Source organism: Hoplias malabaricus, chromosome 3 (assembly GCF_029633855.1).
Source record: "Hoplias malabaricus isolate fHopMal1 chromosome 3, fHopMal1.hap1, whole genome shotgun sequence".
Lineage (NCBI taxonomy): Eukaryota > Metazoa > Chordata > Actinopteri > Characiformes > Erythrinidae > Hoplias > Hoplias malabaricus.
The window spans coordinates 11,670,374-11,683,530 of NC_089802.1; the positions used below are offsets into that span (position 1 = coordinate 11,670,374).

Below are 13,157 nucleotides of genomic sequence, written 5' to 3' on the forward strand. Positions count from 1 at the left end.
GACCCACCATGACCCTGAACTGGATAAGCGCTTACAGATAATGAATGAATATATATATAAATACCGCGACCCTGAAATGGAGAAGCGGAGAAGAAAATGATGATGATGATATATATATATATATATATATATATATATATATATATATATATATATATATAAAATCACACACCCCCCACTCCCCCCATGAGTTTCCCTTGGAGGTCAGTCAGTGATGACTTTAAGGATGGCAGATAAAGTTGTTTAAGGATTTTGAAGTAGCTTTAGAAGAAAGTGTGTATATGGGGGGGAAGGAAGGGGGTGGTCACAACCTTTGGAGCCAGACTCTCTGGGCAGATCTCCTATGTGTGTGTGTTCAACTCTCTTTATCTAATACAGATCCACTCCTTTCATCTGCCCCCAGACCTGCAGGCCACTGGACCACCCCATGCCAACACACACACACACACACACACACACACACACACACACACACTCAAACCAGTGCTGCTATCTTACATCCACACATGAAGACCCTCACCTACAGGCCAGAGGACACACATGGTTACACACCCTCGCCCAAACACTCATCTCGTTCTGTGTCTGTTTCTCCATTCCCAATTACCCCACCACCCCCCTCTCACTTTTCCTTTTCACTATCTTCTCCCTGCTGTTGTTTTTCTACCTTTGAGGCAATGCTAATCTTCAGCCCCATGACATCTGGAATGTCCTCTGCTTTTCTGTATGTGTGTGTGTATGTCTTTGTCTCTCTGTGTGTGTGTGTGTGTGTGTGTGTGTGTGTGTGTGTGTGTGTGTGTGTGTGTGTGTGTGTGTGTGTGTGAGCAAAAGATAGCGACAGAGACAGACAAACTCCACTAAACAAAAACAGACACAATTAGCTCTTGCCAATCCAGGTATGCACTGCCATGATTATCCACCAGACACTGAATTCTTTCACTGTGTTTTGAATTGCAGTGACAACGGCAGCCATGAAAACCCAGCAGCAGCGATCCAGTCTCTTAAAATCACATACACAAAGTGAGTAAAAACTTTTTATTGCCCAAGTTGTAAACTACAGTTCACAAAAATGAGAATGTGCATCTACAAATTCAAAGCTTTGTTGAATTGACTGAATTGTAAGTTTTGAAAGAGAACTCAGAACCAGAAACACATCACCATGAATATGAATAACATAATAGCTTTGAACTGTGAATTACTTCCACAGAAATGTAATATACCAGTATGCTAGAAACCTCCTAAGGCAGTGTGAATGTGAAGCTGCAGTAGAAATTGGCTGCAGGGGCAGAGCGAGCACGTCTGGTGTCACAAACATTTTTTTTTTTTTTACATTCTCAGTAGCCTTAAAATCATCTCAGTGCAGAACTTGAGTGTTAGGTAGTTCCAGAGAACTGGAAAGGTGTTTTTTTTTTTTTTCCTTTCTTCTCTCTCTCCCCCCTTTGGATAACCAAAATTCACCTGACCCACTGACCATGAACTAGCCATCTCAGCACATTCTTTTATGCATGGATGACACACACACACACACATTTACAAAACAAGAAGCCACACACACCCATGGCCTTACCATAACTACACCCACATCAGGTCACCCCTGATGTCCTCACCTCTCACCTGAAAATCCATCTAGCTGCTCTGGCTCTCAGCACGTCTTACTAAAAGTAAAATACTTATGTCTCTTTCCTTTATCTTTTGCTCCCCTTCAAAATCACTGGCCCTTTAAAGCAATAGTTGGTCAAAAAACGTATTTAGATGGTTTTCCACTTACCCTCAATGCAGTTAATGGCCAAGTCCTTTTTCCGTATCAGAATCTTGAATTAAACAATGTCCTTTGAAGTACCATTCCCACCAAGACAACAACACGCCCCTCCTCTCCAGCCTCCTATAGAAGACTGAATAATGCCAGAAAATGGGAGGTTATACAGACAATGTAGTTGCAATTTTAGCTTATATATATAAATATGGTCAATACAGTATTAATAAAACATCATATTTAAAACAAACATACATTGCTTATTCTTGTATTTTAAAGCATTTATGAAAATTCCAGTTAGCTTCAGTTGTGTGAGGTTTTTACCCTTTTCTGATTCTATCACACACAGCCATTCCTCACACCTGTGAGCTGGTGTTGGTCATGTGACCAAGCTGGAAGGTGATAAGTAGTATAAGTTCTGTCTTGCTTCCTGTGTTTTGCAGGTCTCCCTTTGCTCTTTATTGGTGCCTTTGCTTTTGTTATTTACCCGTAGTGTTTATTAAATTTAGCAAACAAAGTAATGTGCAAGAGCTGGACTACAGTTTGTAATTGTAGAACTACTAAGTGCTCCTGTCTGGTCAACGGAGCTGAGAGGAATGGGCTGGGAATGTAGAAACAGGGAGATGTTTTTAATGTTGTGGTTGATTGGTGTATATTCTGAGCTCTTGAAACTGAAGTCATACAAAGACATGCTGCTGTGATCTGTCTCTCTCTCGCTCTCTCCTCCTCCCTCCCTCCCTCCTGTTAATACTGAGGCCACTTGGTTGTGTTTCAGATATGTATCCGATTTCATTACTACATTTGCAAATCTGAAATCACAACTGTATTATTGTCATATCAAAATAAATTGTTGTCTTTTTGAAGAAGAATATCAGATTTATTCCATTCCTACCTCCAATGAGAGCGTAGCCTTAAGATTAGGGCTAAAGTTCAAGGAGTTAATCTAAGGCATCACTTCTTTTTGTTTCTACTCTGTGCAAACTCTGCCTCTGTTCATGGTCCATTTCTTTTCTTCTCTCCTCTGGTCCAGGTCACAGCTGAGCTGCAATAAACTGTCCAAATAGAATTCAAGTATTCCATAGCGCATTTGAGAGGGAAAGTGCCAAGGGGCCATGCACTGTCAAAATAAGCCTTCCTAACCAAAGCTCCAGGTGTTAACCCTGAGAGTCGAACAGACTGTCTGCATGTGTGCGTTTCTCAGTTTCTTTCTTTGTGACAAGATTGTTCATTTTCACAGAAATTAAGTTTAAGCTTTGGCACCTGGTGCAATTGATTTGTGAATCGGCAGAAAGACAGTCTTCGGAAAATAACCGGCCTTCTATCATGACCGGGCTAGCTCAAACAACCTGGCATCTGTGATGCTCATCAAAGAGAGTTTGCATGCCTGGTGCTTCCATGCATAAAAGTAATGTTTAGGGGTTTTTTGTTTGTGTTTCTTTACACAAATAGGCTGAGAGATTACTGGTCCCTGTCACCCATTATGGCAGAATTTGTAAGCAGCCTTGTGCTCTTTGTGTGGGTGAGCAATGCTGACTACTTTACATATTATAAAGGTACTGCCTTTGGGCAGCTTTCATGCTCTGATGGACGTTTATCGCCACAGGAAGTGTAAGACTGTGTTCGTATGAACACAGACCCCTTACTGAGAAGCAAAATGAATGAGAAATTCACACTGTGACCAAATCAAAGGTTTCAGTCCATAGCCCAAGGGTGTAGAGGTGTGTGTGTGTGTGGTGAAAATAGGGAAAAACATTTAGCAGAACATGTCTGTGTTTTTTGTTCACATCATCTCTTACATGACAGTGACACAAAATAACCCCAGTCATTTTTAAACAGGTGATGTACGTCCGATGGCCCAGATGAAGACGCTTCAGTTTCGCAGCATCGCACCTAAAGCCCCAACAATGGCTTCACCTTCTACAGTGCTACCCTGCCAATCACCTCCTACCCTACCAGAGCCTTCAACAGCCGTAAGCCCCAAATCCATCCTAGTACCTGCACAGAAATACGCCCTCATGCAGGTGGCTGGACAAGGGGCTACGTTCTCATTGGTGGCCTTACCTCAGACACCACCACAGCAGCAAATCCAGAAGAACTTAAAGCTTCCTATTCCTAGATACCAGCCCATTAGAAGCAAGAGAACTTCAGAGAAAGCCTGTAGGACGACACAGACTGCAAAGTCGTCTGCACAGAAAGTGAAATCTGAGAGTCCCGAACAGTCGTGTGAACAGATTAAGACAGACTTTGCTACTCAAGGGTCTAAAACCTTGTTACCAGACAATGCTATTCAGTACCAAGGGTCACAGACTGAGAAAGCTCTTGAAAGAGGTGTAGACTCTGTTAGTACCTTCAGCTACCCTACTAGAGCTTCTACAGCTACACTTGTATCTCCTGTCAGTAAAAGTTCACCAATCAAAGCCCAGATAGAATGCACAGTCTCTGCAGCGAGTGCTATTACTGTCCTCTCCCCGACAATTTTCAGCAAAGCTGTGCAGATCATTCCCTCTCCCCCCAAGGGTAAGCTCCCAATTCTGCCTTATGCTAAGGTGAAGAACTCTCTCTTGCCATCCACAAAGCTTTCTAACACCCAGTCCCCAGGGAACAATGCCTCAATTCAGGCCAAAGACAGCCTGAAAAGCCCCCAGGACATCAAAGCCAAGACCATGAACAGTAACCGCAAGAGAAACTGCCTCAGCCAAGGTTCAGATGCCACACAGTGTAAAAAACCTCCAGACAAGAAGCGAGGAAGGAAAAGGAAAACCATGGAGGATGTTTTGGCCTTTGACGCGAGGAAGAAAAGGTCATTGTCTTTTTTCTGTAGGAGGGTCCCAGAAAAAACACCCTCTAGCACCCAGTCTGCTTCCTCCCAGGTGAAGGTGGTGGACATTTCAAAAAAGTATCGCAGCATTCGTCCAAAGCCTGTTTTAGTGATGGAAACCTCTGTTCCTCAGCTTGTACCTCTACCATCTCTCCCAGCCTCAGAAACTGTTGATCAGGAGCTCGTCTTGAGGCAGCAGATATCAGCAAAACCCTTGGGAGATACTCAACCACACTTGGTGTCAATACAGACTTCTGGCCAGCAATCTGTGTCTAAGGCTGGAAGTAGTGGCAGAGTCACAAATAGTCGGCAACACGCTCTCCACCGATGCCCGACCTGCAGTAGGTGTTTCCAGTTTAAGCATCACCTACAGAGCCATTTGAACAGCCACAGTAATCTGAGACCCTATAGCTGCCCGGTATGCAGGAAGGCCTATGCTCACTCGGGGAGCCTGAGCACACACATGAAGCTACACCATGTAGAGGGGAGGCCTAGGAAGAGCCTCCGCTGTGAGTTCTGTGAGAAGGCATTTGGCTATGTTGGCGTCTACTTCAGCCACCTCAGAGAAGTGCACAGGGTTATCCTCACTGTAGAACCATCCATCAGTCAGCATGAGGAGAATACGCCCATTGAAGGGTAAGTGATGAACATACAAACACAGACAGACTCTGGAAAAAAGTTACATGTTTTGGCTGTTTCTTTGCATCAACTAGTATGGCGGAATGTAGCTCTGTGCTGGAGGAGTTTGTTCCATAAAGGGGTGTGGCTTCACTCATGTGATAATGGTTGATAACAGAATGGCAGATGTACAACAAAATAGGGGTGGGTGATATCAAAACAACAAAACATTTTAGACACTTATCTAAAATCCATAAGGAAAAGAATTTTTTTTCTGCAGCAAAATTAATCATTATCTAAGGTTAATGGCAACATTTTACATTTTACCTATCCCTTGACAAACTAATCTCATGCACCTCTCCAAATGGCTTTTTGCCCTCACCAAACAGGAAAAACGTTTGGACTCACCTAGACTTATTCTGATATTTAGTCTTGTTTCTAACCCAGTACTCTTCCCCTTTAAGGCCAGGCATGTTGGAAGAAGGGAGCTTTCCCTGATTGGCTGTAGAGTGAAGCCGCCTCCCTCACTGTGTTTTAAATGGTCTCAGTAGGGAAAGGGATTCGACTGATGTGTAATATGTACACAGTATGTAAACAATTTATGAGAACTGCAGTGAATGTGTATTAGCACAATCCTACGATCTCCCTGTGATGGTGTATCGTGGACAAATTCTTATTCTTCACAATCTGATATCATCATATCACACACCCCTACAACAAATCATGGTATATGCATGGTATTTCATGCAATATGAAAGACTATCAAAGGAAATAGGGGAAACAGCTAATCTATTCCACCACCTCAAGCAGAATCACCCAGTTGAGTACAAGTAAAGTCTGTGAGATCTCAACTGCCAATGAAATCTCTAACCCAAGCCGACAGACCACACTGTCTCCACACTCCACAATTGTTTTGTTGTTTACTGTAAAGCTTTTTAAGGGTATTTTCTGTATATGTTTTACAGTTGCTGCTTATATGTATGCCATTAATTTTCTGCATTTTACATTGTGCTATATATATATATATATATATATATATTTCATTAAGTAATAAGTAATATTTCTTGTATTATTATATCAGAATCTTGGTAAGTTACTGTTGTTTACAGAATAAACAAATGTTTAGCGATTTTGTTTCTACTGCTCGTTTGATACTGTTACATATGTACTAAAATAAAAACTTAACATTTATGTTATTGCAGTAGTATGTTCCTGAAATGTTGCGAAGAATATAAATATTGCAAAAATGTCCTGAAATATTGTGATATTATTTTAGGGTCATATCATCCACCCCTAATTCCTATACACTGTGTTTTATTAGATAAGCTCAAACATCCCTACACTCATTGGCTGCTTTATCAGATCAATATACAGAAGTCTAAAACCTACATAGCACATGTTGTTTATAAAGTGTGGTGTTTCCATCATTTTATTTAGGGGTTGTATAGTAGAAAAATGTATCTTAAAAGTACATAATGAGATAATTAACTGTTGTTGTATTTTGGTGGAGTTTAGGTGTACAGACACTGATGACCAAGCTTCAGAGCAGCACGTGGACCCAGTGGAACTGCAGATCAAATGTGGTCGTTGCCAGGCCATCACGCCTACATTTGCAGACATGAAGCTGCACCTGCTGTATGTCCACGGCGAGGAAGTACAAGTACGTTTGAAGGAGGGGGCCATGCACGGGGGCAGAGAAGCTGAGGATGAGCTGGTCAAGCATGCTGCCCACTACTGGAGACAGCTCAATGAGCGACGCAACCTGGTGCGCTGTGGAAACTGTGACGAGGAGTTTTTCTCCTTCTCCAAACTCAAGCGCCACCTGCACTCCCACCACCAAGGGGTGACCAATAATCAAAAGGAAGAACAGGAACAGGAGACGGAATGTAAAGGTCACACTTCCAGGGGCCCAACTAAAGGCGTAACGCTTAAAGTGGGTTCACAATTCAATTGCATCCTGTGCAGCGAGGTTCTGGACCGGAAACAGGACGTTCTGGGGCACTGGAGGGGGCGTCACAACTGTGAAAACCCAGTCATGCTGTGGGAGGTACTGGACTCAAGGGGAGATGATACCTGTTCAGAACACAAAGCAGTATCCTAAGTAAGGTTTTCAACCACATCTCCATCTGTGTAAGTGGCAGCATGGGGGGAAAAAAATTCTGTACTTTTTTATTACTTTTGTGCTGTTTTGTTTTGATATTGACCATTTTTGTATTCTATTAATATATAATATTTCATTTTTTAATTTAAATTAAGACTTATCCACTTTTGCGTCATATGTTTATTTTGTTCCAGATTTAAAGTGTGTAATAGATTAATGTTTTAAGCCTCTACATTATCCTGTTGGTTAGTTTGCTAGTTTTCCAAACTGTGTTTTCAGTTTCCAGTGAAGAATCGCCCCTTATTGGATAATTAAAGATAGCACCCAAAACTGCCAACATGGCTAACAAGGAACTAAAGCCTGTTCCAACGTATTAATATGATCAGATGTAGTCAGGGCTAGGGTAAATCAGTCTAAAAATTAGCCCATATTTGTTTAAGTCAATGTGCACAAAATTAGAACATGGTGCTGCTACAACACGTGTTTGCCACTGCACTTATCGATGTATGTTCATAGAGACTCTAGTCCTTTATTGCTGCCACCTCTGCTGGAAATAGGGTTTGATATGAGAAATTCTCAAAGCCCCCATTGACGACAACACACACACACAAAAAAAAAAAAAACTACAATTTTATGCACATTTTCCTTTCCATATCAACACATAAACATCATGTCCGTGTGTGTGCGTGTGAACAAAAGTGCATTCTAGGTGTTCACTGTTGTGTTTTTGGAAACCAATTTCCCCAGTGAAATGTGCACATTTATTGAGAGTCTTGTGTTTCCGTTAAGAAAAGAATAACAGGGTAAAAATGTACCTTGAATGTTTCAAAATCTTACCAAATGTTAAATATATATAAAATAGAATATATTTCTCTCTACATATATACTCATAGATATACTGAGAATATATATCTTTACATAGGACACAACAGTCACCCTTTTGCTGTAATATATCAAATAGATAAACTCATTTTAAGACCTTCAAACCTTGTAAGGTGTTTTAAATGTCATCCACATACTTGCAGCACTTGGTTCTCTAAACCCCTCTTTTCTTTTTCTGTAAGACGTGTGGGTCACATTGTCTGGACACAGATGAAGTCAGGTTTTTCACTTTGAAGGACTTTTTAATAGAAATAACCCTTGACAATGTAATGATGAGGCTTACTGTTTGTCTAGAAAACTGTCTTAATGTGAGGTCATCAAGTCAAGAACCTGCACACGTTATTCACCAGCGTTTACAATCAGGCCTCTCACAGGTGGCATTCAGACTTTTTTTGAGTAGCACTTTATTTTAAGGCTTCCTAGGTATGTTGTAGCACATGAATAAATCTAGAGTAATGCGTATTAAAAAGCAGTACCTGAGTGCTCTGAACTGATATCTGTATTCGCAAGATGTCACAAGATGTTTTGAGAAAGTAACTAATGTTATATCGGCATAAGGCCCTCAAACTAAGTGACTAAAAATAATTCCCAAGTTCTAATTGTTTCTGCTTGAGATAAAATATATATTTACTTAATTTCTAAAATAACTCCCAACACTCAACACATTCGCTCACTTAAAATAGGAAATGTTGTATATTATTTCTGGCACAAATATAGAAGTCTACTTTTACTATATTAAGGTTTCACTAAGGATATTTCTTCACATAGTTTCTTTCACATATATTTCACTTTTTTTTTTTCTTTTTTGAGTTTTATTCACCATTTGTATTTACATATGAGAACCTGGGTACATTTAATATATACATTTCATAACAATGATTTGCTGTGTTTTGACTTCAGTCCGACAAATTAGAATATTCAGAATGATATTTAATAACCATAGTATAAATTTAATTGACATCTCAGGGTCCTAATGTCAATATAATGCCATTTACTCCACAAAACAGTAAGTTTCCTTTTGCAAATATTGAACAAAGTTGCCCATCAATACTGTGAAAATGTGTTGGATTTTAAAGACTATTAATGGTGTACAGTTGTGTACAGCTTTTTCTAGAGCTATAGGGCCATATGAGTGTAGAATACAAGACATTTAGCCTGTAACAGCATTTTTAGCTGTTGAACAGTGCAATGCAGAAGAACATCAGACTAAATATAAATAAATTTGGATGATTATCATAAGAAAAGATCACAGTAAACAGTCAAACCCATTTGTTAAAGTTACTGTCCCTAGGGGTTAACTTTTACACATGCACTGCCTCTATATTTAGGTAGCCTTCACCTAAAGTGTTACTCTCTGTCTGGTATTTTCATTAAGAGCATGTTGTTTTGGGGCTCAGTGAATATTGGTTGCAATAAACGCATCTAAGATGGGGGTTGTTTGGTTTTTTTAATTATTATTATTATTTTTTTATATAACTCTAAAACCGTATTCTTTACAGCTGACTTTAAGGCAGCTGACACATTTTTGCATACATTTTTATGAACATCCAAATACAGGTTTATAGCAGTTATCATGCAAAGCTCATGTATGTGTATGAATGACTTTTTTTATTTATTTATTTATTTTATTTTTTATTTTTTGACCCCAAACTTAAATTTAAATCTTGTATTTCCATTTTTAAAGGACACAATTCATCACATGCTTTTCAAAAAGAAACAAATCTAAACGTTGTTTTAACTTGTTTGTGAGAATGTGCACAAAAGTTAATAAGTGTGTCTCAAAGTAACCAGATTGTGTTACACCATGTGACGATTCACATGGTGCTGATGATCGTGTCCTCTTGTCCACTGTGATAAATACTTAAGCCTGTTGTATGTGGCTTTAGCTTAATACAGCCCTGCCTAGGCTCTGCTCTGCTCTTGTCCTAAACTAGTGAAGAGAAACCCATATGAATGATCGGTGCCTAAATAAATAATAAAAAAAATAAAAGCAGTGCCTCTGACTGTTACTCTGCCGGATTTATTAATCCTTCCAGGGTTGTGTTGGGTCGTAAGTAGATTGGAGGGGGAAGGTTCTCCCATAATTCCGTTACTAGAGTCCTGACAAAGCATTCAGTTGATTATTGCGATACAAGAAGTGATTTGTTAGACAGGAGTCAGAGAAATAAACTCCTCTGAGAACTTTTGGAAGGCCAGGCTGTGTTTAATATCTTGAAATCATGTCTCTCTACTAAAGAATATGTGGTGTAGCTTTGGATGAAATATACTCTGAACATATCAGGAATCTGAGTAGAAAGTATGTGGAGTTTATTCAGTCTGAGTGTCACCTGAGGAGGTGGAGATGAGTCAAGAAGTTAGTCCTTACTTTAAATATCTATCTAGTTAAAGGACTACTGTAGTAGATTTTTACATTAAAATAACAGCTTTAAAGGATATATAAATAGTGCCTCTCTCAATGCTCTGTGGGAATGCTTCTCTACAAACTAGACTTTGCAACATGAGAATCACAGGGTAGAGAACTGCGTAACACACCACATCTATTGATATTCCTGGTACACACATTATTGCAGAGACTACAACGAGGCCGATATGTCAGTGAGAGTCTCGCTACAAGCCCCAAGAGCCAGTGACCCATGTGAATATTCCTCAGCTCAGAAGGTGTCTGATGGACAGCTCTAACAAGTGGAGCATTGTATTGAAGATGATTTATAAGGAGTAACAGCTCCTGAGTGGGCAATTCTTTGTGTTTTCTCACCTTTGCCATTCCAGGCCGGAGGTCTGATCGTATACTCATCCCATCATTTATCACGATGCCAGCCAGTGCAGGTGTCCCTTACCTAACATTGACAGACATGGGAAGTTAGTATTCCTCTCCAAGCAAGGTGGATTACTCTGCCTGATATATGTGAGTTCTAGGATGTGCTTTGAATGTAATAACAAGAAGGCAAGTGACGGTTTGTTGCTTACACAAGCATCGAACAGTAGGCGTGCAAGTCTTTCATGAGTGGATTTTACTGGGCTCAAGTTTGGGCTCTGGAATATGCTACTGCATTAAAAATCTGTTTAATATCTCATAATACACTACGCATTTCCCCACCTCACAGAAGAGCAATGAAACAAAGTTGTGATTTCCCTGCACTGGTCAGGAGAGACTGTTCCAGTCGTGCCATGAACAGAAAATAAGAGCCAAATAACGCTGTAAAAATGGAAACATTCATTTTAAATATTGTTTCATTTTATGGAGATAATATCATAATAATGTTATGGAACTTCTCATTGTTCTATGCCTGCGCCGTTGTAATATTCAGCTGTTCCCCTGCTGCATTGCTTTATTGGATTTCTCTGTGCCTGGGAGTCAGGTAAACTTGCGTTTTAAAGGCTCCGTGCATGTTTCCTTGTCTTTTCTGTTCACATAGAGCAGTCTCCCCCAGAGAGAGAAGGAGAGGGAGAGCGTGCATGAAGACAGTGCAGAAATCAACATGAGGGCCAATGCATATTTCTCTTTAATCATGGAGGCGCTCCTACTTCCATTCTCTCGCTCGCGCTTTCTCTTTGCACCAGAAACATGATCACTCTGGGGAGATCAAAGCCCACCCCTCTAACAGGATTACAGGATAGAGAGAAAGGAGGAGGAGGAGAGGGCCTGTTTTAGAGGAGAGCGGAAGAGACAAGTGGGAGGTCAGAGATGGAGGATAAAGTATAAGCAGACCAAACAGGTAACAAGAATGAAGCATAGCGAGATCATGGAGGTCAAGACACCAAAAGAGAAATGCTCATACAGATGTACGCTGTATTTCCAGAAGTATTTGGACAGTGAATTCAGATACACTGCTTTATTATAGCAATAATTACTGACTGTGGTGTTTAGTTGCACGCAAGTGTTGTATTATTGATATGCACTGATTAACAGAATGGAATCTCTAGAGCAGCTGTACACAAGGATACGATGCTCAATGCCAAGTGTTTGCAAAATACACCAGGCACTGGGCTGTGGAGGACCATTTTGATGCATTTGGGATGAGTTGGTGTGGCTTTGTGTTCCAGAATCCAACCTGGTCTCACTGTTCTTGTGGTAGAATTCCTCCAAATGCTCACAGCTTCAAGTCTAAATCTTTCCTAGATTAGAAGCTCTTCCTGCAGTGAAGGGAGAGAAAGTGTTCTGTTGGCACCTTCTATAACTGTCAAAACATTAGATGAGCAGATGTCCACAAACTAATAAAACAAAGCGTGTAAAATCTGAAACTCACACAACACAGATGTTCACCGCATGCCGTCTTTATACAGAACGAACCAGAAAAGGAGACGGAAGGAAGGATGACGTTGATGAATTCTTCATGAGCGCTGAAGAATGGCGACTAATGACAGACTTCTCATGGCTGAGAACAGCTTATAATGAGCTCCTCACAAATCCCTCTGCTTCCTCAGAACAGGTGAGTGGGCCACTCTGAAGATTTTAATACAGGATTTTATTTTAACAGTCAGGTTCCTGGACAAGGAGATAAAGCCTGGACCAAGTTTCTATGAAGAGTTTCACGGTGAGGGCGTTTTAGGGCAACTGAGTAATTCATGCCCCAGAAACTCAGTTCTGAAATTTTTCATTCAGCTTCGGTAACCACGTCATCTTGATCAGGGTTATGGTGGGTGTGGTTGCACACCCAGAACTAATGGGCAGGAACACACCATGGACAGGGTGCCAGTAAATTACCCAGTCACTCAGACACTCACACACAGCCAGCCTGACATCCTTGTTTTCAGATTGTGGGAGGAAACCAAAGCACCCAGAAGAAACCTTCACAGACGCAGGGTGAGCACAACAAACTCCTCACTGGAGGGACCTGGGAATCCAAGCTAGGACCCTGGAGCAGAGCGGCAGCAATATTGCCTGTAGGGCCAGTCTAGCAACACGAATAATAAACACTACACCAATTGAGTAGTAGTGGGTGTAGTGGGTGTGAAGAAGACGACGACACACAGAACTGGAGACTCCA

General features: G+C 40.7%; 1 protein-coding gene across 1 annotated transcript in view; it reads left to right on the forward strand.

Annotated features, from left to right (window-relative positions):
* Positions 1–10,127, forward strand: part of znf438 (zinc finger protein 438) — a 57,784-nt gene extending 47,657 nt beyond the window's left edge. Inside the window, exons 2-4 of the mRNA XM_066666644.1 lie at positions 955–1,017; positions 3,587–5,204; positions 6,702–10,127. Coding sequence (XP_066522741.1) covers positions 969–1,017; positions 3,587–5,204; positions 6,702–7,287 — 2,253 coding nt within the window. The 5' untranslated portion in view covers positions 955–968 and the 3' untranslated portion in view covers positions 7,288–10,127. The remainder of the gene's footprint in view (positions 1–954; positions 1,018–3,586; positions 5,205–6,701) is intronic.
* Positions 10,128–13,157: the final 3,030 nt, after the last annotated feature.